Source organism: Protopterus annectens, chromosome 7.part0, assembly GCF_019279795.1.
Source record: "Protopterus annectens isolate FY-2018-M chromosome 7.part0, PAN1.0, whole genome shotgun sequence".
In the NCBI taxonomy this organism is placed as follows: domain Eukaryota; kingdom Metazoa; phylum Chordata; order Ceratodontiformes; family Protopteridae; genus Protopterus; species Protopterus annectens.
The window spans coordinates 608,884,448-608,911,690 of NC_056739.1; the positions used below are offsets into that span (position 1 = coordinate 608,884,448).

A 27,243-nucleotide genomic window follows, 5' to 3' on the forward strand; every position below is an offset into this window, starting at 1 on the left:
GGGTCTCCACTGAAAATGGGCTACTAGCCCAGTTGGACTAACCCAGTTAACAAATGTCAAATAAATAAATAAATGATCCAAACAAATTGTTTGCGGAAAGTGCCCATGGTTTAAAAGCAGCCTAGGGCTCAAACTATACTTAATCTGCCATTTCCTGTCTTTTATAACATTTTTAATTTTTAGTAAATTACTGAGGATGACAGTCAGTCAATAATGCCAGATAACTGTGATTTATACTTCTTAACGTTCAGAAAATGTATATTAATGGAAAATCTATTAAATTTTTACATAAATTAGAGTAATATTTAAACATTGTCATTGATTTTTGTCCTTTGTTCCATCATTATTTTTGGCTTTGCCCAGGATTCTTGAGCAAAGAAGTTGAAAGGTAAGTTGATAACTTTGTCATAGTGGTTCTACAACTACATTACTTTTCCCAGGCAAATGGGCACATAATGATTTGCTGGTGATGTTGCCACAATTGCACATACAGGCTTATTAGCACACATCTGTAAATAGCAATTGGTTATTTGGCACAGATGTGTACAGTAGCACTTGTCTGGGGTATACCAGTGCAAATCTGTCATGGTGCACAATTTACTAACAAAAGTGTACTGATGTTCTTCGTGTTTCACTGTTGCAGTCATAACTGTAGGGTGATCCCTGCCGCAGGGCAGCTCGGGTTGGCCAGAATTCCAAAAGATAGGGTCCAAGCGCTACAACAGCAAGTACCTGATCAAAAACCGCGGAGGTATAAAGCTGAGAGCTGATGCCATCTTCTCTTCCAGTCTTTCTTGCCGTGCCGGGTGAAAGCAGCTCGCAAAGTGTTTGGTTGATTCGGACCGACGTGTTTTGCTTTTCGCCGCGTTCGAAGATTCTTCTTTCTCTTCTCTGCTGGGGGCTTCTTGGGGGAAACTTTTTCTTGCTCCGAGATGTCGAAAAAGTTAATAATTGTATATCGTGTGGAAAATAAAGATTTCATATTTCTCTGTCTTCCTGCTCTTCCCTGACGGCCCTTGCTGCATGCCGTTTTGTGCCAGGTTTTTGTTGTCAGTTTATTGGGTCACTTACCATTGGTATTAAAATTGCCTTGCGATTGGGATTATTTGAGATGTCGTAGGATACTAGGATAACATGGATTAACACAACCGCGCAAGACAAAAAAAGCGAAGGGACAAGGATAGGCCTCAGAGGTCCAAACAGGATTCTATGCAGCGGAGGCGTCAGTTGGGGGGAGGTGCTTTGAGGTTCTTTTGCAGAGTCCACTTTAAACTGATGGCGGGCTGATGGCTTATACCACGAGGGCCGAGGCCAGCCCCAACATGGGGAGCAGACCTCACCAGTATTTTAGGACGGAGATGGGTCAGAACCCGCTCGCAGGTACAGATGGGAAGGTTTTCACTGTGCAGGTACCACTATTACTACAGCCTTTTCAAAAGACAAGAAAAACTCTGTTACTCAAAAGTCAAAGAAGGATTTTCTCTTCAAGCTTCGGATCTTTTCCCAAAAGCACCTCCCAATTATTAAAGATTTGCTTACTATACTAGTTTACTGAGAGCCCCCTCCTAGGGGTTCTATTAAAGGGCTAGACAGGGCATTCTTGCTCTGATCTGATCAGGAGGTCTTCATTGATTCACTCTGAACAGGATCTCTTTTCCTCCTCCTCCTATTCCTCGGGATTCTATGAGATTTTCTCTCTATCTGCTTCTCTTTGATGCAGAGCTTCTTTCTGCATGAGATGTCTTTCCAGCATTTTTTTTGGAAAGGTCAGGATTATTCATTTTCCAAGAAAGAACTTTGGGGAATTTCTTCTCTTTCCCTCACACAGATTTTTGACCTATCTCAACTCTTCTTGATATTGTGGATGATGTTTTTTGCTATTGAATCTGAATCCTGACTTCCCAATGATCTTCTAAGAATAAGCCGGATAGAATTCTCAGAGTCCCTGATTCTACTGTAATTTTAGAGAGCCTAGATCCTGCAAATCCCTGAACTTTTTTCTCAGGTCTCTGGGGCTGCTAACTCATTCCAGCTAAAAGGATTCCTGCTACCTGAAAGGATTCTCAGGCCTTGGAAAGTTGGGCAGAACAGGTATATACTCTCTGCTACTCTTTAAATTATGCACTTAATGTTACTGTTGCATATAGAGCTTTTTCTATTTAATTGTTAAATTCAAAGCAATTTCTTTCATGTTTCTACCTTTCCAACATGTGCAGAGGACAAGTAGCACTACAGGATGTATTGCATACAACTGATGTTGTTAGGAAACATAGTGAACATTGTGGTTTTGATGTCTTGGAGGCTTCTTTTGCAGGCCGCAGGCTTGCCGCTTGCAGCATTTGGTTGAGTTGGTTAAGAGAGCAGATGCCTGGCCCTGATCAACTGGCTGCATTGTTAGATGCTGTTGTTCAGCAGGTTCTTAAAAAGTTCAGCATGAAGGATAAAGTTATTAAAGTTGATGGAGTTAAAGGCATGTTCACGATTTGTGAATAAAGATTTGACTAGAAATCAGCAAAAAAGATTTACTTCAGACTAGAGCCAGGCCCAATTGGAAGATTCCCACGCCTGCGGTCCCTCAAAGGCTCAGGTCAAGCGCCTCCAGAGTCAGAGGGGCTAGGGCAGAGCTCAGGCCCTCTTACAGGCCAGAGCATCGGTCTGCTTCTAATCCAGAGAAGACAGAAAGACTCTCTCAAACTTAGACGGAAGCAGACCCTGTGACTCTGGAGGGGGACTTTGCCTCTCTTTGCCTGGAAATCCTCCTCGGAGGAAACTGGTCTCTTCTCTACCAGGCGTGATCTTACAAATGGGTTTCAAATGGGTTTAGACGTGATTTTAAGGTTACAAATTCCATCAATGGTCTATTCTGCAATGGTCTGTGGGTTGGATCTGCCAATGAGAGCCTGGTCAGGAGGAGCCTTCAAAAGTGTTTCCTATTTATTGGTTGGAAGCCATAGGTTCACAGAAAACAAAACAGGTGGGAAGTCAAGTGAGACCTGGTCTTATTTTTGGTCCTGCAAAATTCTCTATGCTTACTCTTGGACCTTCTTCTTTCTTCAGTATTAAACACCTTCTTGAAATTCCAAAATGGCAGATGCTTACTCTACAACAATTTCTTCCAATGCTATCCCAACGCAGAAATTGGTGACACTGGAACAGGGAATCAGCACTTCTTACACATTCCCATCAGGATGGCTTGGAATATAATTTCAGATCTGCTGCAGGTCTACTGTGCCCCCCCTCTTACCCTCTGCCTGCAGAGTCTTATTTATCTAAGACACTCCAGAGTCTTCTGATTGCTGCCTCAGGTGATTAGTAGCTTACCTTTCACAAAGACACCCTTAATTTACCATCCCTTGAAGGCACTTTCTTTTCACACTGAGCAGACTTTCATTTACTTCTCCATTTGATTTTTGTTTTGGGCCTATTCAGTAAAACAATTTTCAAAACCTTCTCAAGTCCTTTTTTTTCCTTTCTCAGCAAATGATCTTTTAAACTTTGTCACTTCAGGCAACTGCAAAAGGGCCTCTCCCTCTGCACAAAAAATTAATGCTTGCCTGTTGATTCACCCAAAAAACCTTAATATGAGATAACTGCAACACTTGAAGGAGAGGGCTTCAGGCTTCCTAAACATTCAAATCCAAATCTTGTTATGAGCTCACTGCTCCAAAAGTAAAGAGGTAATGAATGCCAACCTTCCAAGAGTGTAGTAACTCATTAATGCAATCTGCCTCAATACTCCACTGGATTCTGCCTCTAAAAAGGGTGGTCCAGCAGTCCCCATTTTGTGACATCAGATAAGAGGAAACCCTCGCCTTCGGCCTCAACCTTAGCCATTATGGCAGGATGACGCTTTGGATTTCTATGCCTTGAGCACCACAACTCTTTGAACCAGCAGGGATCTTGGACAAAGAACAAACTACCTGTCATGTCTTTGCAGAATAATGCTCTTCTATCCAAAATGCTCTTACAGCATTCCAGTTATCTTGAAACCAGACAATCACAGGATTCATTACAGACAATATCTTCAGTCTCAGTCTACATAAGGACTTTAGGGGCTATAACTCTGACCCCAGAAATTATGGCTCATGAATTTTAATCTGATCAGCTCCTCTCCAGAATCTGCATCTCAATCATGTTCTCTTTGCAGAATAGCAGCCAATCTAAGACAGCCTAAGCAGAATCTGAATGATGGATTTGGTATCGATGTTGGACCCCAGGGCCTATTCAGCAGAATTCTTGCAGTTTGGGCCTCCCTCCTTTTTCCCTCCTCCTCAATCATCAGTTGCTCTCTCTCCTTCCCAGGTCCAAACACAAGTTTGGTATTTAGTGGGATGCCCTGTTCAGTTGGATACCTCCTTTCGATATTAAACCTCCTTCCTTCTCCCTCTCGTGTTACTGAAAAAAAGGCATAGACAAACCTTCAACTCATCATTGATTAGCTCCAAATTCTTTGGTTTGGTTTTCTGCTTCTTTTAAACACCTATTCTTTTTGATCCTTTCTTTCTTCCTCTGATTCATTCTCTCTTGTCCCAAATCTTGGGGGTCAACTAGTAAATCAAATATCTCTTTTAAGCCTAGGCAGCTTGGCTCTTCAAGGCCTTTTGATTCTCTCTCCTCCCCAAATCCTTTGGATGTTCTTTTTTAAGCTGTATTTGGACCAATCTTATGAAAATTTCTTCCTTTCAAAATGGAAAATTTTTCCTTTTGCTTGCTCACTCATTTTTTTGATCCTCTTTTGCCTAATATTTCCTCCATTTTACTTTACCCTCTCAGACTTCTGTTCTAAAGATCTTGCTCCTCTCCCTTTTTCAAAATTTCTGCTTTGGGAATTAGCTCATTTTTGAGAAATTTACTTTTTTCTCTCACCAGCTGGTGAGACAATTTTGATCAATTTCTTATCCTTCAAGACCTCCCAGAACTCCTCCTGTTCCTGCTTGAAGGGTTTAGAGTTTGTTTTCTCTTAACTTGTGGTTTCCTTTTTTTTTTCCGGTTAGCTTCTTTTGGAAGGGTTTCTCCTCCTGGAATTCCTGCTTATTATTGGCATTGACTTGCCAGAAGGGTTTCAGAGAGAGTTTAGTTTCGCTGGCTGGGAACCATACATTATCTTCCACCAAGACAGAGAGTTTCCTTCTTGACAACAACCATTTATGCCTTCTAAAAGGTTTTCTAGTAAAGTGGCTCTGCTCTCTACTATTCACTTTCTTGGTATCTAAGGCTAAAATTAATAAGGGGAAAGGGAACATTTTTGCTCATGGGCATTAGTACATATAGTCTCACTATGGGAAACAGAGACTAAAGATTTCAGAAAATCATTCACTATGCTTATCTTATATGCCAGTTCTTCAGGTAGTAAGTTTCTAAACAAACTATTTTGAAATGGATTGCTCATGGAATGAATAAGGTTTTGTTACTCACTATGGGAAACTCCCTTTGTATTCTAAGTCAAGGCATTATTTGCCTCTGGGCTGCTTTGGCAGCTTCTCAGCTTTTGGGAGTTCCTACCATGATACTTGATGCTCATGGATGCTACACATATAAATGTAGATGTTAAGTGTCACTGTTGCAGTCGGTGTTTCCCTCCACCAGTCCTTATCCTCTTATTTTTTTTTTTTTTCTTCTTCTCTTGGTGTTGTGGTGTATTGTGATACCTTTTTTTACTTTTGTTTGTTTTTGACATCTCTGGGGGCTGAAAGGCTAGAAGATGGATGCGGGGTGTCGCTTTATTATACCTCGCTCTGACGCCAGCCAGGGTACTGGTACAGCTGTAGCCTGACCCAGACTTTTTGGACCTGGTTGACCTCGGCTGGCTGACCTCGGGCTCACCCTATCACCCTGACTGTGCAAACAGAAGACACTCCTACACTCTACACATATGGTAGGTGTAACTGTTTCTGCATCACATCCAAGTTGTACTCATGGGTGTCATGCAAAACTATTTGTGCAATGTATCAAGTCCAGAAAATCTGACCTTAGATCCCAACTGACACTTTTCAGCTATGACCCAAGTTACACAAATTATACATTCAAGCAGTGTAATGCAAATGAACCTGTTCTTGTGTATTAATTAAAATAAAATGGACAATATAATAAAAATATTACATTCAAGACTTATTCTCTTTAAATGCAAATATGCACAGTTATGTGTTTATGGTGTGCCCAAACTTACCACTAATAATCTTTAAACCAGACAGATATCATTACAACTGCAATCAGATCCTGAGCATGCACAGTCATAAAAATCAAAAAGAAACTAAAATCTTATGGTTATTAACAATGCAAAGAAGTTTTCTTCTTTTTTTTTCAGAGCACCAGCAGTGTGAGCACTTCTACCTCAATTATCTTTGTTTTTATCTTTACGTGGAGCGTGCCAAACACATCATTGTCAACCTGTAGATTCATAAAATTTATATGAATCTCAGTATACAGTAATTTTGATGTTCAGTACTGTGTGTGTCACATAGGAAGGGTTCAGGTTAGGATTTCTGTGCATTAGATGTTGGGCATATCAACAACAGAAGGTGATGCAAGATATGGAAACAGCAGAAAACCAACATGCACAATTAGAAAATGTTGTGCACAAATGGTGTTCAAAATCCCGGCAGCTGATAAATAACACACACACACACACACACACACACACACACACACACACACACACACACACACACACACACACACACACACACACACACACACACACACACACACACACACACACACACACACACACACACACACACACACATGAAACTATGCAATAACATGTTGTTGTGGGGCAATGCCAAGTGCACACAAACAAGTCTTTAAGAGAAAGTAAAAATACTTCAGTTGTACCATTAATACCACTGACCGTGTATGTGATTTAGTGTGATATGTGACACACACACCCCCCCACAAAACCTAAGGGGTGATGTCACTCTTCAGTAAACTTTTGAACTGCAATCATCACCTCTTCTCGGCTACCTTGTCACTGTATATTCTTTGTAGCAATGCACAGATGTGACAATATGGTACAACAGTCTGTAGGAAAAGAAACACTGTTCTGGGAAGCTAAATCTACATTATGATGAGAAACATTTGATGATTTAGAAGTAATCAGACTGCTAAGATAATTCAGAAAGGTTGCTTACTCTGTTTAACTTTCTCTGTCTTTGAATTATTTGACTTCAAAGCTAACCTGGGATAATGGTGAAGGTTACATTTTTGATTAACATATTTAAAATGCTGTTTTTATTTGGTGAGCAGTAATTCAAAAATGGAGTTTGAAATTAGCATTGTGTTGTACACATTTTAATTTTTTGTATTCTGGAGGAAAATGGAAGCTTTGCTGAAAACCTAATATTTATGTGTTGATGGTAGTTTTAATTATTTAGAAGTACAGTGGTAACTAATTCTGAAAGCACATTAATCCAGCAGTGCATTAGTTCCACTTTGAATCATTTCCTTCCCATCACATAACTCCTTCGGGGATTTTATGTTATCTTTACCATGTGTTTGGTGTAACTTTCAGCTATTGTATTAGCTATTTAAATCTCAAACATAGTTACTCACAACTACATAACAAAAACTGTAAAACAAAACTGCAGTTCAAATGGAAGTCGTGGTTCATCCGACAGGTGAAGGCAGCCTTGAAGTATATCCCTGCCTGAAAATGTAAAGTAACATGGCAAACAGAATATCACCAACTCAAGAAAAGATGGAACTGGAGAAGTAGAACACTTCTGAAAGAAACACGTGCTTGAGATGTGTCTCCTATTGAACTGTTTGCATCTGTTCCTGCACGGCGTATGTTCCTCCACTGCTTGTGTTTATTACTGCACAGCCTGTGCCTGTTCCCAAACAGCTTCTATCTGCTCCTGCATAACCTGTGTCTGTTCTTTCACTGCCTGTATTGGTTCTCACACAGTCTGTGTCTGTTCCTACATAGCCTGTGTCTGTTCATTCACAGTTTGTGAGTGTTCCTACACTGTGTGTCTGTTCTCACACAGCCATTGTCTGTTCCTTCAGAGCATGTGTTTTTTTCTGTACAGCCTGTGTCTCTTCCTGCAATGCCTCTGTCTGTTCCTGCCCAGCTAAAGTATGCTCTTTCATAACCTGTGAGCAAATAAAGTAATAAGTAAATAACGTCACTGCAAACAAGGTCTTTAGTCTTGCTCTTTGTAATAGAGTGGCCTACTTAGAGTATATATTCCCATATTTCAGTGTATACAGTACAGTCTGCACACTTCAGTGTATACAGTACAATCTGCACACATAATTTTTAGTCATGCTGCTGACAGATGTGATGGTCAGTATACAACCTGCTACAAATTGTACATTGCTAAGGTCATTTGGCTTCACATAAAAGCAAATACATACTTCCTGCCAAAGTACCTATCTTGGCTGAAGTCATTACATACCTGCAAGAGTAACTAACTTATCCCTATTCCTCATTCTGTTAATTAAATATATCTGTTGTCATCACAGTTGTTAACACCTCTACACTGCAATTTCACCCTTTTCAATCTTTCTTGTAATGCGTGTCACCCTCCTTCATTGATCTATGCCTATTAGGCCCTTTTAAATGTTCTCTGCCTTCTTTTATTTCCTTCTCTTCCAAACCCTTCTCCTATTCATCTGCTATTTAAAGAGGAATATTTTATTGTGTACAGCATTTTCATTTTTATATACTGTGCAATCTCCATGCATTCTCCACTTGTTAATTTAGCACTGTTTGCTGATGCAACCTTTCTTAATTAGTTGTTTATATAAGACTACCCTTATGTCAGACAACCAGTAACTTGCCATTGTGAAGAATGTAAATCCATATATCACGATCATCTACTCTACCTAATCTTACTCTCCAGATTGATTTAACATTGTTCCTTAAACAAAACACATAAACAATAAGTTATCTATTCACAATATAATCTAAGAGCATGAATTAGCTAGCATGTATATTGTTTTACTATCAGTATACTGCATATTTTAATAACTGAAGCAGTGACGTCATACCTGGTATTCCAGTCTGCTTTATTAAATAATTTCACATCTTAGGGGCTTTGTCCCATGTCAATGCCCTTGTCAAGCTCACTTCCCATTACAGAATCGCATATGGCCAATTCATCTGTCTCAGTTATTGAACCTACCACACTTGATTTCCTGGTCCATACCATCTGTAGCTTATCTCCCGGAAACTATGTAAATATATAAACATATTTTTGAAAATACTCATAAGTACATTATGTCAGCCTGTTTTGAATATTATAACTAAACATGTGTACAGCCATATATTGTTATATGTGCCCTGTGAGGGGGGCTGCCTCAGTAGAGCTTCCAGCTACATTGACAAACTTATATGAACATTGCTAATAAGTGCCTTATGGTACCATGCTAAAATAGTATAGTATAAAGTGGAAAGCACTGCCTATTCCTGTTACTACTTCCTCCTGAAAGTCTATACTTCATATATATAATCTCTTAATTATTAGTATTATCCAGCTCTTATTTTTAACCATCTCTACTATATAATGCTTTACTATGCCGCTTATCTTTATGTGTAGCCTGTTTTCTGTACTGATCACAATGTATGCATTTGTATATGTTGCTTGTCTAACCAAATTGTAACTTTATGGGACTTTTCCTTCTCAGAAAATATGTTTGGTTTAATTGGGTTAATCTTGTTAACAAAACATAAATAAATATGTGCCACTTGTAAACTAATTTTCCGTTATCTGTGCATCAGCAGTAGACTTTGTGTGCACATAACATATTGATTTTATTTTTCAATATCCTTGGCCAGTGTCAGTGGCTCAACATGTAGCATGCTTGCCTTTGGTGCTGAACACTTATAAGGCTGTATGTTCTATTCCCATCCTAGAATCTACATTAATTCATCCCTTACTGACATTACACTGTAGCATTAGGAGGTGCAGCACTCCTGACAGTGCCATATTTCTGATAATACTTTAAACTGAGGTCCCATCTGCCTGAATTGGTGGTAGCTCAGGTGGATGTAAAAGATCCCATGGGACATATCGAGAAGACTAGGGCAAGTTTCCCAATGCCTTGGTCAAAATTCTCCTAGTAGTATAAACACCACCTTGGATCTCGCCTGAAAAGAGGCCAGTAGTCTATCTGCCATATGACTTGTCTGTTTGCTTACTTACTGAAACATGGCCCTTTGGCATTGGTTTCTCTGGCATAGTGGTAGCTTTGGGATAGATGTCACATTTGTGTATTTATGTTTGTTTTATACATTGTTTGCGATGTGCTATTTGTGAACATTAAGGATATTCATGCATTCCTTTTCTGATGTGGTTTGTATTACTTGAGGTTTTCTTGTCCTTTCCACCTGTGTTTTGCATATCTTGACTGTGGTAACTGATGTAAGGGATTACTTGGCCATTAACTATAAAAACACATATTCTACCAGTTTTGTCTGAGCTTTCTCTTTCCCATAACACATTCTTTGTCCCTAGAAGATGAGATTACAATGCCGCATCCTTTTCTATATGATCTTTTTCCTGTTTACATAGAATGGAACTGTACTCAGAACAACTGTTCACTTTTGAGAACCTCTGGACATAATGTCCCTGATTATTTTCACCTGACTCACATGTCTGTGCCCTTTGTCTTCTTTTTATAGACAGTGCAATAATCTACTTTCTTTCAGCTGAACAAAACTCTGAAATTAAATTAGCTTTTTAAGAAGTGAGAATTTGTTAGCTTCATGCCCTCTTGCAGGTACTCCAAGCAACTTCACTTCCTCTGTCAGCCACTGAATCACACTTCATGTTGTTTGGTCTCAGTAGCTTACTCACCTATAATAATAGCTATGTCTGTTTGAATTAGGTCTGCAGCTACAGAGACTCAGTTACTTTATGACCCTGGTTGGAGACAAAGATGACATTACTACATACCTTAATGTGAAGGCTTTTCTAGGCTTTAAATCTTATATATAACAGGCCATGTGATATTACCTCCCGGAAAACAAATTCTAAAAAAAGTTTGTGAGGTTTGATGCCAATCCAACTTGGTGTACACTGAGGAAGGTGTATAGCTGTGAAATAACAAGGCAAAAAAACAACTAAGCCAAGCTTTACTTACATTTGGTAGTGCATGAATCATTTGTAGGGAGAAAAATATACTCTGGGATGAGGAAAAGTTTGTTTAGGTTGTTTAGGTCCTTTAAGTTGTCAGTGGACTTCACCTACTAGCTGCTAGTAAATGCACAGCAGCTTGAGCCCCTAACCAGTCCAAGAGTCTCTTCTGGACATAGGAATATAGGAACAGTACAAGGTAAATGATGATGTGGACCACAAGATGCCTATCCATATACACTTTTAAGCAGGAACACTTAAAAGTTCATATCACCCTTTTCAAGAACTTTATAGTGCAAACCTTCCATATTGGGAGGGGCCATACTATAGTGTAATATGTGTGCAGATGTAACTTTTAAGCACAAATCAGTTTAATAACATAAATTACATCTTCACAAGATATCATACCATAGAATCACCTGCATGGTTAAACAAAGAGAGAGCCTGGGCACCAGATTTTTGAATTACTTATAATTAACCTGTGAAATACATTATGAAGGTCAACAACAACAAAAGGCAGACTGTGTTTTAATAAAATGGTTGTCTGTATACAGTCAGTAATACTAACATAAAGTAAAACACAAAAGTGCCCTCAACAGACCCCACCCTGCACAGAAGGGTAGTGTTCACACAAATTAAGTCTATAAATAACTCAGCAAAGCATGCCATGGCACTTCAAAGTACTGAACAAAGACAATGCATATAGACCCTCTCCCATCTCCAAACATATATCCTCCATCCACCAGGCTGCAGCTAAACTCAATACAACACCAGTTGGGATGGTGGACTAATGGTTAAGGTGTTTGCCTTACAAACAAACAGCTGACACAGAGTTACGCATTGCTGTTCTCAGTGTGAGATTTTATGAATTAGTTTGCATTTATCTGTGGAAGGATTACAGCTATGTGATATGCTCATTCATTCTCTCACATGGTTTGATAATCTTCAACCTGAGGACATGACTTCTAAATGACTTTTTTTATTCTCAGTTATGTTGGCCATAGACAAACAATAAGTTTGACATTGTTTGTAGTCTGTCCCATCACACTATCAAATCAACAACAATTTGAGTTAAGCACCCTGTTTGGCATGTACCACACAAAGCACCTGCAGCAATTGGAGAGACCTCACAAGTTTCTAACTAAGAAGATCAAGGGACTCCAGCACATGCCATACACAGACTGACTAAAGTCCCTGTCACTATACTCAGTATCAGATAGACTTCTTAAGGGAGACTTATGCCTAGCTTAGAGAGCAATCTCAGATCCAAACCTAATGAACTTGCTGCATATCCGTAAATCAAACGGGACTAGGGCAACCCATTTCTGTGACTTAAATATGGCCCGAGACTTAAATAGGACATGCTGGAGGGACAGATTTATCTCCCGGCGACTGCTACCTTTTCATGCAAAACAGAGCACCTTTATGACACTATTCAAGCAGAACCTAAACTGGATGGAGCACTGTAAATTCTTACTGGGAATAGTGCCCACAACCCTCCTGGACATGGGCAGCCATTACTAAATACAGTCTTGGGTATTAACTAACATTTGTATGGTATTACATTGGGATGAAACAGCTAGGCTTGACATTACCTTGGGGTGGCTAACCTAGTAATATCCTATGATCCTATGGTAATGTTGTTTTAGTGATTCAAGGACTTTGCTTGGGCTCTGCATTGGTATTCCATTGCCTGAACAAGTTTTTTGTAGAGTGGCAGAGTTATCAGAATTGTACATTGATAGCCATATCATTCTGCCTATTATGTGGAAGACTTTGCACAAGAACAAAAAAACACTGTGCAACTCACAGTACCAAAAGACCATAGATATATAACATTCACAGTATAATGCTGCACTATTACCCTGTTGTGTACACTTATGAAAGACGCAGAGTACAGAGACAGCAAAAGATTTGAATTGCCTCAGCTTGGACTTGAATCCATGTTGTGCCAAATAAACAAGGCTACTGTTGTTTTAAGTGTCCTAAATAGTATACTTTTTCCTGTAATGCATACTCTAAGCATAACATGATGATTATGTTTTCATTATTAAAATGCGGTATGCAGTTATTAAATATGTGCAACAAAAATAGCAAGTTAAAGAAAGAAGTCCCTTAGTTGTTACCCAATAGAATCACTCAGGATACTCTTCAGTTGTTTTACTGTATCTTTCTCAATTTTACAATCACAAAGATACTTGCCTTTACCATTGAACAGTAATATTAGGCATATAGATCTCATTGTTACTGTACCAATATTATATATATATTTTATGAATAACATACTTGGAAAGATGCCAGATTTCACTTACCTTGTGCTACAAATAACAGTACAAAGTGCATTGTCAAATGGCCTAAAAGGAAATGCTTGCAAAAGCATTTGCTTCATTCTCCCATTTTTGGTTTATATTAGCATTAGTACTTTATTTTTAGTGTCTATCAATACTTTTACCTTAATTGTTTAATATGGACATACTCTTAGGGCATTTATAACTTTAAGAATTAAATCTACTTTACACACAGAAAAATAGTTGTAGAGCTTAAAGAAAATGCCACAAAACTAAAAGCAACACCCATGTCCTCAATTAGTCAATCTCTTAGAAATTTAAAGAAACCGGACCATTTAAATTTATATTATTACATTACTAAAAAGGACCCCATAGGAAATACACATCAAAATGCATTGTAACCTAACATTCATCACAAAATCTATTTACATTGTATGTAACAATGAATCCTTTGCCAAAATTCTGGTTGTTTTTGCGCTTTGAAAATGCACCATCATTTCCAGAACCTAAAAGTGACTTGAAAAATCTGTCTGCTTTTCTGGTAAACTTTCATGAAAATTCCTTCAAGGGAATGATAAGGATATCCCCAGTTTAATAGCATAGACCTTAGTTTTTCACATTGAAATAGAAACACTTTGATATAGAAACATTTCCATATTATTGTTGACCGGCTAGTCCAGCTGGACACATATCCATTTTTTCAGAGGAGCCGGGAGAAAAAAGGATCGATAGTAAAAACAGTAAACATTAATTAATAAAAAAAAAAACAGTAATAAAAGGAACAGAAGTACTATATACAATTTAGCTATTTATGCAGAAAAGAACATAATAAAATAAAATAGTTGTAAGAAATAATAAAAGAAGTACAGTACAAGAAAATGAAGAGAAAGAGGTGTTAAAAACATAGACTAGAGAGACAAGAAGAGAGATAAGATATAAGAGATAGTCCAAAATAATTGAAAGACAGGTTCAGCTTCTGGATCAGTATGCAGGTAGATTTTGCAGACATAAGATTTAGAAATTTTGAAGAAAGACAAGAGTTTTTTAAGTTAAGACAAAGAGGGGCATAGCCAATGTGTTTAAGAAGATAGGATTTAAGCCTGATTTTGTTGTAAGTAGTGGTAGAGTGTGTGGGTAGTTGGGGGAAGAGTTTCGTTTTTTACTTTAGAAAATAGAAAATAGAAGAGTCTGCCTTGTTGTTGGCTATGTGTGTTAGTACTAGCATTTTAGTAGCTGCGCGGGTATTGAGGTTACTGTAGGGAGTGAGTGATAAAGGTTGGTATTGTTGTTGTAGGGTGCTGGTTAGGGACTTATAGGAAGTAGGTTGGGTAACTCTAGCCATCCAAGATTTTATAATTTATACAGTGGTGGGTCCTCCTAAAGAGCCAGTTGCAAATCTTGCTTGCAATATTGTTGTATGGACTACTTAGTTTGTTCATATTGGTTGAGAGGTTAGTATAGGGAGGGGGGGGCAGAGAGAGGAGATTAAGATATCAGCTAGTGGGGTAAGAAAGGATTTGATTCTATATAGTGAGCCTAGTTTTTTGTTAACTGTTTTTATGGTATTGTTTATGTGGGCCTCAAAGTTAAGGTTATTGTCAATTAGTAGTCTCACCAGTTGCCCTTTAACCAGGGCTTTCTTTTGTTGGTGGTGGGGTGACAACTGTCATAACGCAGGAGAGAATTAGAATACATTGATTTCCTATATAAATTTGAAATAAATTTGAAATAAAGCATTTATTAACATGTTCAACTTCAGTGGTAGCCTAATTATTGCATACAATGTAGATACCATAGGCATAAGGAATATAGTTAGTTCTGCATACTGGGGGGATGGACATGAAAATATTTGGCAGAGAACCAATAGTTATTTATAAGAGGGATCATAATATTAAGAATTATTTAGAGATAGCAAAGAAACCTTCAAACACCACGAGATGGAAGACAATGTCAAAATGTGGTAGGTGTCTCCAGTGTCCCTCAGTTTTGGAGGGTGATTCCATTAAGATTCAAGGGTTTGGGAAAAATCACAAGGTTGGGGAGGTGGAATTGTGACATTTGGAGGGTAGTATATATTGCTTTATGTAGAAAATGCACCTCTTTTTATATCAGTAAAACTGAAAGAGCATTGAAAGAAAGGGTTTATGAGCAGTTGAGGGATGTCAAAAAACAAGACCCTAGTAAGGACCACAGGGGTGGTGCCTGGAAGGTAAGGTTGGAATGTAAGGAAAATGAGTGGCTACTTAAGACTAATGCCATGGGTCCTTGTGGTCTCAATGAATCCACATCCCTTACCTGTTGTTTAAAATTGAAGGCATTAAGCTATTAGACAATAAACCATTGAGACTGTAAACATCTTAGGTCCTTGTACAAGTATGAAAGAATGTTTTTAGAGGTTTTAACCTTAATTTGGATTTTGTGATGAATATTAGGTTACAATGAATTTTGATGTGTATTTTCTATGGGTACTTTTTTAGTAATGTAATAATGTGAATTTAAATGGCTCTGTTTCTTTAAATTTCTAAGAGCTTGACTAATTGGGGACATGGGTGTTGTTTTTAGTTGAGTATTTATACAATGAGCTCAAGAGGAAGTTTGTTTTTTTTTTACTCTGAAGAAGTCCCAAGGCATTAGAGGGACAAAACTGCCAAGTATGCCTATTAAATGTTTCTTTTTTTAATTACTTTGTGTATTTTACTCTGAAGACTTTTTGTGCTACCTCGCTTTATGAGATTTATTTGGTCATTCAACACTTTCTTACCACTGTCCAGGACACTGTTTGGTTCTCAGTTGTAGAGGTTACCTTGGTTCCAGAAAATTTACTTAAATACAAGAAGACCAGTATAAAATAAAAAACTAAAAATAAAAGTAAACAGACTTGTCATTCTCACCATACTACATAGGTTTCAGAGATAGTCATTAACTTATATTCTGGATAATACATGTACCTGGGGAGCCAGGCATGCGTGTCAGTTTTGCCAGGTCCTCTGCTTTGCGAACCATCACCTTAATTCGATTTGCCAAGCTCTGATACTGAAGTAGGATGAAAATATGTCCTACTGATTTTAGCTGAGTGGCTGTTTTGCTGGGACTGAAGACATCCTGAGCACTAAGACACTGAAAAACAACATAATTTTAAGGAAAAAATACAACTTCCTGCTTTCATCTTCTGATTGCATTAACCAAGCAGAAGTCTGCTTGTCACTGTGTTTTTTTTTTAAATAATAGTTTAGTTTTAAATTTGTAGAAATCCTTAAATCTTGCACAATTGTTTGGGAAAATTGTTAGCATAGCAAAACTGCTTTCTGATGCCTTTTATCATTTAAACTTTACTAGAATAATACCTTTCTTGGTATACAAATACATAAACATTTACAAAATTGTGTGCTTGTGTCAGTCATCCATATTTTGAAATATCCACAAAAGAAAAGATCTAGCTTTTTAAATGAAATAATTTGGAGAACTGAAAAGCACCACAAATAAATGGCAATCATTTTAACATAAGCATATATTTTCCATTTGTTTCCAGTTAAGCAAGTTTCATTTTAGATTAAGTTTTCTTAATGAGAGTGAATGAATGAAATAATTCTAATACACTTATCAACAAAGCAAAGCAAGAACTTTTTTCTGTTGTGGATACCTGCTTACTGCTTATGAGGAACCCTGATGGTTTGTCATATTTTGCTTAGTAAAGTACCTGTATATTGGTACTAAACCATCAAATCGACATTCCATCAATAAATGCAGAAGTGATGTACACTGCCCAGCAGTTGGCACAGAGGATTAAGGCTATGAGCTGTTAATGAGTTTCCCAATGTAGGCCAGTGGTTTACTTCCTCTGTCTCTATTTCCTACCCTTTTTCCTACCCTTAGTCTCTAAATCTGCTATCTCTGAGATTGCACCATGTCAGAGTAAAAACAAAAGCTGACTTTTAACAGGAAAAACAGATTTTCTTTTTACTTGCAGGTGTACAACCTCAAAGTTGGTATACTTTGAAACTGGGGGTGTGGGGGACTAATCCCCCAAATTGGGAAATACCTGCAACAATTAAAAAATCATCAGCAAGGACTGAATTGCTTTAGTTAAATTGAAGGCTAAGTTCTTATTTAAGCATTTAATTACGGTGATCAACTGTTTATTCATGTTTTGGCAAACAAAATACAGCTAATCATTACTGAGTAAGGTATGAGTATCTTATTTACTGAAATAGATTTAATTGAATTGTCCTCAATAACATTGACCCATTTAGTTAACTTGTGCTCTGTGGGTTTCATTCACTCTCCAACCATCTCAGCTAGGAGATACAGAATTTGCAGCATGTACTTGTACAATAAACTAAATGCGACAAAGACAAGGAAAACTGGTAAAACAGCACCCAGCACCAATGACTGTTAGACTATAGCAAAGAGAGTCAACAAGTCATTCAACTATTTTTATTAAAAATGAAATAAACCCAAGTGCTTTTGTCCTGTATGTCATCAGCGAATAACCATTCAACAATAGTTACAGGGCAAGATTTTGTGATAAATAATAGAAGGCTTTATTTAAAAAATAATTCTAATTGTTTTTCAAAAGGTGTGATTTATTTGGCCTTATGCCAGGCATGTAATTCTTAATACATTGGAAAACTGAGAGTACTTTAAAACAATGTATCTACAAGCATGTGTGATATAAGAAGATGTAAGAACACTAATTCACTTGCAAAACACATTATTAGTAACCCTAGTCATGATTTTAAATTGACTGTTCTAGAACAGATTTTACCTAATAGCAGAGGTGGCGCATGGTCTCTGCTTTTATAAATTAGGGAACTGTATTGGCCAATGCAGTTTAATGCTTTTAAGCATCCTGGTCTTAAGAACATTGCTCTATAGTCTGTTAAAATTAAAAGCATTGGATAGATAGAATTTTATAATGATTTATTTATTTATATATTTTATATTCTGTATTTAGATACATTTATATACTTTCAACATAATTTAATAATTGAATGCTTTATTTTAACAATCATTTTATTAGAGTTTTGTTTGTACTTTATGAAGGGCTGCTTTAAAAAACATTTTGGAAATAAGGGTTTTAATAAGTCATGTGACCAGTTTTGGTGGTCTATTTAAACTGTAAGGATTGCTGATTGGTTATTCTCAGATGAAGTCCTGTGGACATACAGGATGAAAGTGCTTGGGTTTATTTATTTTTTTAATGAAAATAGCTAAACTACTTGTGGATTGTCTTCGCTACTGTCTAACAGTCACTGGTGCTAGGTGCTGTTTTACCAATCTTGTACAATAAAAGAACTTTCCATAGTCCATTTCAAAGATTTATGACCAAGGAAACACCAACTATATGTTTCCTATGAGCTTTTTCAAGGCATAATGAAATTGAAAAGTTTAAATTTGCTTAAAGCAGCTCCTATCACAATTTAAAGACAACTGATTCTTTCAAAATTACATTCAAAACCTAATTCATTAGTGAAAATAATTATCTAGCTGTTACATAAAAATTAAAGGAAACAAACACAATAACAATACAACATCAAACATATGGGTGGGAGGTTGGTGTGATGGTTAAGGTGCTTACCTTAGAAACACAAGGTGCAGGGTTTGATTCTGACATGGGGTAATTGGCTAGGCTTAAAATGGCCCATAAGGGCAATTAGCCTAGTACTAACCTATGAACCTATGATAATTTTTCTTGTATCATCTTTATCAATAACCTTCACTCTGCTATTCCTGATGCCAAAATTATTCAATATGCAGAAGACTCTACATTAGTCTGCTCTGCCTCAAACCTCCCTGAACTACTGACTAAAACCCAAACTGCTTTTTCTACTACTGAAAACTGGATGCAACACAATCACCTGTCACTAAATGCAAATAAATCTAACATTCTACTATTCTCTCCCTCCAAGACTTTATCTTACCAACTCTCCCATAGAAGTGGTTCCCTTCGCAAAACTTCTTGGCATTACTATTGATGAACACCTCAAGTTTGATATCCACATTCAACAAAATATAAAGAAAACCCACCAAAAGTTAGGTATGTTTTATAGAAATAATCTCTTTCTCTCCAACTTAACTAGACATACTTTGGCTACTACTTGCCTCCTCCCATCCCTGTTATATGAAGCCCATCTTCTAACTAACCTGTCCTCTACCATCATCTCTAAATTAGAAAACTGCTATAATAAGATCTCTAAATTTGCCACCAGATCCAAAAATTCCACCCATCACTGCCATACCCTTCATTCTCTGAACTGGCTAGAGCTCCCTAATTACCTAGACTACCTCCAACTTACCACAGCACACAGACTTGTATTTCACCCAAATAAATGTCCAGCTCTAACAAACATCCTTCCCCCTACACCCCTAATAGACCTCTCAGATCTGAACACCAAAACCTAATTACTATCCACAAACCTAAACGACCTGCTGGCCAACTTCTCCTCTCTTTCTCGCTAGGCAAAAAATGGAATTTTCTCCCATCCACACTTAGGACAATAGCTAACTCAGAAAACTTCAAAACCCAGCTTTTCACTTACTTGTCCTCCAAATGGAAATGCACCTGCTTTCACCCTATCCAATTCTATTTAACAAATGCCCTGAGGAGGTTTCTCTCCTAGGTTCCTAATCTCTCTAATACCCCAATAACTATCTCCTTGAGTTGACTCAAGCTCTCTGCAATTGCTTCTCAATACACAATTTCAACTTTGTAAATATTGTAAATAGCCTCTTACTTCAAATTAATGCATGTAAAGTGTTTCCTTACTTTAAACGTTTGTATGTATAATGTTTCTTGTATGTATAATGTTTCTACACTTCAATTGTAATGAAGGCATATTTCAATAAATTTCTACTGTACAACCATCAGATATACCAAAATTTTCTTTGTTGATCAAGCCTGATACAGAATGTACATATTTGCAAACTGTACTTTATTCTGTAACTTCCTTACTTTTGTAACCTTTCTGTTTTATGTTCTATGGAGCTTTTCTCCCCAGGCCTCCACTGAAAACGGGCACACTTGTGCCCAGTGGACTTCCCCAGTTACCAAACTGAAATAAATAAATAAATAAATATTGAAAAAAAATAATTCAAATATAAACATTAAAACTTTCACACATTTGAATAATTATATTTAACATCAACATAAACCTTTCATAATAATTTTAACATTTTTAAATAATGTCACAGTGCTATCAAGAAAGAAAAAACAACATATATATAGGACAAGTTGTAATAACCTCTGCCACTAGATAAAGAAAAAGGAAATAAAAGTATTTTGTCTCCTATGCTTAAAAATGGGTCTTCAGTTCAGAACAACTGATAAAAACCAGGATTAATCAAAGTATTTAACTTTATCAAATTCTAACTAAAATCAGTTATATTAAAGTAAAATGAAACAAAACAAAAATGGAATGGGATAAGATTCACAGTAATGTGGGCTATGCTTGCTAATAACACAGATGTAAAACTGTAATACATAGCTGTCTAGGATGGGATGATCACTTATAGGAAGACAGAGGTATATGAATCACCTCAATGTTAACCATACATTAAAGTGGGTTTGAACTCCATGCATATTCTCTCCCTAATTTACATTTAAGTGTTACACAGAAATGCACATATTTACAGAGAAAATCAGTAGATTCTCTACTTTTCTTTGGTTTTCTTGTAAAACAAAAACTAACAGAAGAAAACAGATTTATTACAGTAGCTGTGACTTGCATATTATAGGGATACATGACAAATTAGTCTGAAGAACTACATTGCTGAATGTTTTATCCAGCGCAAGGATGTTTGAGTGGTTATTTATTTATTTATATTCATATTTGTTTACCATGTACTGCACTGATTTCAATGGACCATTTGCTGGCACAGTCTGGGTGAATATGATCACATAAGAAGTGAAGGAAACATACTTACAGATACAATTATATGCTAAAAATAAATATATTCACATACATATTTATAGAGCTTGGCAAAGAAACCTAATTTTGTTTTCAATATTGGATCAAATAATTAAAACTCTGCACTGAATCAAATTCATGGAAAAATACCATATCTTGTTTAGAATGTCACATGACATAATTCTTTCATGTCCTCAAGCTTCATAATTCTTCCATCATGATTACAGCAATATATTATTTTACATATTTATAGCTGGTGTTCTTATGCCAGTTTTATATGTGAAGATAACTTGGAAATAAATTATTCTTTTATTACAAATGCAATTACAAGACTGAACAGCACACAAGCATATATATAGGATTTAAATGTCATTAATACATTTAGTTTACAAAAACATCACTTTGGACATCCTGACATGGTAATCCTAAACCAAACAACCAGGTGCCGGATTATAAACTAGGGGAATAGAGCTCCCTATCATTAGACACTACGTGGTGTCATAGTCTTATTAACAACTGTAAACATTGTTCTAGGTAGTTCATAGACAAAGCAAAAAAACACATACCATTGTATGCACTTATTAAAGGATAGGGGACTTTTATCTGTCATGCCATGCATAGCTGAAAAGAAAAAATGGAGACTCTTATGGATGCGAGAGTACTGGAGCTACCATGTGAAACAATATCTATGTATTGTAATTTGAGAAGATACTGGAGCATAGATGATATAATGCTTCTTTGTTGTGTTATAATATACCTCAAAGAACCAGCAAGCATCAAAAGGCTTTTAGGAATGGGAACTGTGCAACTCCTCTAATTCTCTCAAGGTTAACAACATAAAAATCAAGTGTATGTTTTTGGTCACATATAGTACATTGAAGTTGTCTTTGTTTAACACCACCAAAGCCAAATGCATATTTTGGTAGCATAAACTATAATAAAGTTGTGTACATTTTTTGGCAGCATAAAGGACCTTAAAGTTGCATTACTTAACACCATAAAAGCCAAGTGCTTGTTTTTTGGAAGCATAAAATACACTGGAGTTGCTTTGCTTCTTCAGTGTTACATATTTACTCCAAAATCAGCAGTCTAACCAAGCAATTTGCAAGTATCTTGGGCTTCTGTTTGATGATTCACTTAATTATTCAGAGCAAGTTTCTGTAGCTTTATAAAAAGCCCCCACAAAACTTGGAGTCATCTATCAAACAAGGAAATCATTAACCTCTTCTAAAGGTAGATGTGGCTACCTTAATCCCAATAAAGACTTTCGGAAGTACAATTTTCACTATGTTATTTATAACAGAATAGCAAGATTTCTAGCTGGTGTTCCAAATGAATGACAGCAGTGAGTGATATTTAGTCAGTAAGAATGGATGTCCTTCCAGAATTGTCGCCCTTTTGTAGTTTTACTCCAGCTTGCTAGATTACATTTGCTCAGCAAAGGTTCATCTAATCTATATCTTAACGTCAGTTTCTTTGATTTGCTGGTGCTTGTTGAAGTTTTTAGTAGCTATTTATGTCAAATTATTGCCACATGGAGAATGAACAAATGGCAAATTGCACACTTTAAAGTATGTTTTGCTCTATCTCCAAGCTTGTGCAGTCTCAGAGTTATAATAAGTAAGATAGTTATAGGACTTTGAAGAAGAATTGTACTGCATTTTGCTGTTTTTAGCATTTTATGTTTTTAATATAAAGTTGACATTATATGTTTAATCCTGAGAAACAGTGTCAGTAGAGCATTATGAGTTATAATTCCAGTGTTTAAATTGTTAGTGAAACCAATTGTGGAATGTAATTCACCTTTCTGGACTGAAATTACAAAGTGCCTGATCTAAATGAAGATAATGCAGATGCATTATATATTATACAAGAATAATGAATAAAATTAAGGAAAATCAATATATGGAATTCTATTTAGATTGTTTACAAAGAAGTGGGATTGAGTTCTATTAGAATTTATGTGTCTTAATTTCAGCGGCCATGGAGCTATCACAAGGTCTGACAATCTTTTTGCAAAAATGAATACTGATAATAACACCAAAAAATCTAGGTTTACTACTCATGAACTTCCTAGGATCTGGAATAAATGAGCACTGCAAAACTCATCTATAAATAAATTTAAGACACTAGCAGAAATTTGTGTAGAAAAAAACAAAGAGATTTCATGTAATGGCATTAATGTTTCTAGACAGGTTCTGCTTGATCAAGCTGCAAGGTACCTATAAAGGGACGGCACCTTTTCTTCAACAGTAATTTGTAACAAGTATTGACATTAGAAGTAATCCTGCGGTGGTGGTGCTGCGGTAGCGTTGTCGCCTCACAGTTAGACGTTGCAAGTTCGATTCTCAGAGCGTCTTCTGTGTGTCGACATGCATGAATGGGCGTTCCTTCACTGAAGGTTGTGTGTTAGGCCCGGCAAGCCAGCATGTAAAAATCTACAGCCAATCATTAGTGGACCTGAGTTCTGCTGTGGCGACCCCTAACCGGGAAAAGCCGAAAGACAGTATTGACATTAGAAGTAATCTGAAGAAGGCTAAAGAAATCCATAACCACTGAAATACAATCAATGTGATACAAAACTCCATGAATATAATTAACATCCCAGCTTAAAGGTGAAACAGTTTCATAACAAATGTATAATGTGATACTTCTTACTCAGAAACAACACAGGATGGAGTACATGGAGCACAGAAATAAAATCATGACACAGTAATCAAATTAGACATCTTTTCAGGCAAGTTATCTGGTGGGATGTTGAACTGTAGAAATGATAAACAGTTTTAAATTATAGATATCTCCTACCATAAAACAAACCCCTAATTGAATAAAGGTTGAAGTAAGAAATCAGATATGTGGAAATGGAATTTGAAAAATTTAAATGGAATAAAAAAACTGTTAAGTATAATCTTACTAAAACAGAATGGGAATGTTTAAATGTTCTGAGCTGGGACAACAATATAATATTTAAACCCTCCGATAAAGGAGGGAAATTGGTAATATTAAATGTGGCTCAATATTTAGAAATGTGTTATGAGCATTTGAAGAATGAACAAATATATGAACAAATAGACATTAATGATTATAATGAAGCACAAAGGAAGTATGAGCATATTATTGACAAAGGCTATAGGTTACAATACTTTTCCTATAAAGATATAAAAGAAAAATTTAATATTAATGCCCCTAGAATGCCCTGCTTTTATTGTATTCCGAAAATACATAAGAATATTTTTCCACCACCAGGACGTCCGATAGTATCATCGACAAATGGCTACTTAGAAAACATTTCAAAGTTTCTACATATGTATTTGATGCCAGTTGTAAGTAAATTACCATCTTATATTAAAGATGTCTTTGATTTAATAACGAAAGTAAAGGACATATGCTGGCATAATGACATGTATTTTGTAGTAATAGATGTGGTTAGCTTGTATACAAACATAAAGCATGAAGATGGAAAGACTGCCATTAAGTATTTTATGGGTAATGAGGATGTAGATATATGTATTAGAATTATTTGACATATGCTTAAATAATAACATGTTTGAATTCAATGGATCTATGTACAAGTTTTGAGAGCAAACATATTTACACTAATGCTTTTTCAAAAAATATGTATATAGATATTATCGTTATTGACGATTTGTTGTTTATTTGTCAAGGTGGAGATACAGGGTAATACTATGGGTATAAAGTTTGATGGACTGCAAAATGGTCAGAAAGTGCAATATTTAGATATTTCACTAATAGGCTGTAAGGATTATAAGTTGGAATATCAAATTCACAGGAAATTTCAAGGGGCTGGTTCCATACTGCATGGCAGCAGTTATCACCCAGCACATATTATTAAAGCAATTCCCTATACAGAGTTGAATAGGGTAAATAGGTTGTGTAGTAACCCTATTACTAAAGAAAAGGAGTTTATACAAAGTTGCAACAAATTTAAAGTAAGAGGTTATGAAGAATACAATTTAAAGGAAAGTTTAATGAAGGTTCACAAGAGGGTAAAGAAGATGTATACTTTGTGTCTACCTTTTCTGTATTATCAGATAGTATTAAGGAACATGTGCTATATAGTTGGAACTCATTAAAAAAAGAAGTAGATTATTTATCGGAAAAGAATGTTATTTTTTCCTATAAAAGAGGGAGAAATATACAAGATTTCTTGGTACGTTTAGAATGGTTAATATGCCAGTGTACTCACAAGCTATATATCAAAAGATGTGGTAAATGCACTATTTGTAGGTTTAACAATTTGATAAAATTAATGGCATCCCAGTTGGGAATATATAACTGCAATTCTACAGCGGTTGTTTATGGAATTGAATGCCCATGTAAAAAGTTTTATGTGGGAGAGACAAAAAGAACCTTAGCATGTAGAATTAAGGAACATGTTAGGGATATTTTGAAAAATAAGAAACTAGTCAAAAATATCATTGGGGCAATATGGAGAATTTGAGGGTCACAGTGCTAGATAGTATTGAAAATACAAAGTATTTAAATGATAAATGTATAAAACAAATACTAAGGAAAAAAGAATTATATTTTATATTAAAATTTAACACACTTACCGTATGGTTTGAATTATGATTGTTCATGGAAGAGTTTGCTTTAGCAACTGTAGCTTTAAAATGTGTAGTGTTTTATGCATTTTATCTTTTTAAAAAAAAGTGGTGTGGTTGATTGAATAATTGGATGTAATTAACTTATGAGTGATTTGAAGTTGTATAAAATGTAAGGTGAGTGTTAGTGCAATGAATAATTTACTCTGTAAAGGCTGTTTGAGAACAGAAAACCAGTATTTGTGTATCTTGTATTGTTGGATGTAACTACATCTCAGTGGATTAAATCTTTCTACAAGTTGCTGTGGAGTCTTACTTTGTGGTATAATAAGAATTGTTCGTGAGTGTCTTGTGGTTTTGCAAGAAATCAGATATATTCATGAATCTTTCCATTGAATATTCAAGGATTGTGAATAGTAACAAATAGACTGTAAGTACTATAGTCTTAACATTCCAAGGAAGACCTCCAACAGATATTACAATATATATGATAACACAAATGTAAACATATAATACCAGACAAAACATTACATTATATATAATTTATATGGGATTATCTACCTTCTGTGATTATTCTGTCTACGAATTTGTTCTGTTTTCTTTTTTGGTAAATTTCTTCACAAAAAAGCAAATGGCCTATTATGCCCAGTGTACTACCCTGGCAAACAAACTAAATAAATAAATAAATACATACTGAAACAGACAAGTGCCACCCTCAAATTATTGATTCTGGGTGGAACTGTAGGGTGTGTTTTATATCCAAGACTGAGAAATAATTTAAATCTCTAGATGAAAGTCAGATTTTCTCTCTCTTGATATAAGCACCAACCCAACATAAAATTCTTTACTAACAAAGAAAAGTATACAAACAGTTCGGAAGGTAAATCCCAAACTAAATCCACAGTTAGGCACCTTTCATCAGTATCAGGAAAAAGACAAACTAATATTTGTTTCAGCACACCAGTGTCAGAAAGAAAAGAGCCTAGAACTGCATAAGCAATCCCAAACAAAAAGTGCAAGGGAGCAGGAAAGGAATGTCCAAAGTGTAAAGTGCACCTCATGGAAAACCAGCGCCATGCCAAATCTACCTGTCTGACCAAACAAATGTAACAAAGGACCATACACACACCACAGATGCCCATTCATATCATACATCTGTGACAGATGTTATCCTGTTTTACGGTATATCTGTGATGTAGGCTTTCCTACATCAGACCATTCCAAATGGCAATTTATAGCCATACGCAATGACCTAAGTGAATATTTTCCCTGGCTCTGTATGTATCAGTGTAAGCTGCAAAGTTCATGCCCCTCACAAGTTCTTTCAAGAGAACAAACAATAAATATGCTAGCTATTATGCATATTTCTTTAGTACCATTCAGATATGAGCCCAGGCAGATT

General features: G+C 36.2%; 1 protein-coding gene across 1 annotated transcript in view; it reads right to left on the reverse strand.

Moving 5' to 3' along the window:
• The window catches only part of LOC122806069 (synaptotagmin-7-like), a 143,884-nt gene that overhangs the window by 86,556 nt on the left and 30,085 nt on the right, over positions 1-27,243 (reverse strand). Inside the window, exon 3 of the mRNA XM_044076307.1 lies at positions 16,294-16,486. Coding sequence (XP_043932242.1) covers positions 16,294-16,486 — 193 coding nt within the window. The remainder of the gene's footprint in view (positions 1-16,293; positions 16,487-27,243) is intronic.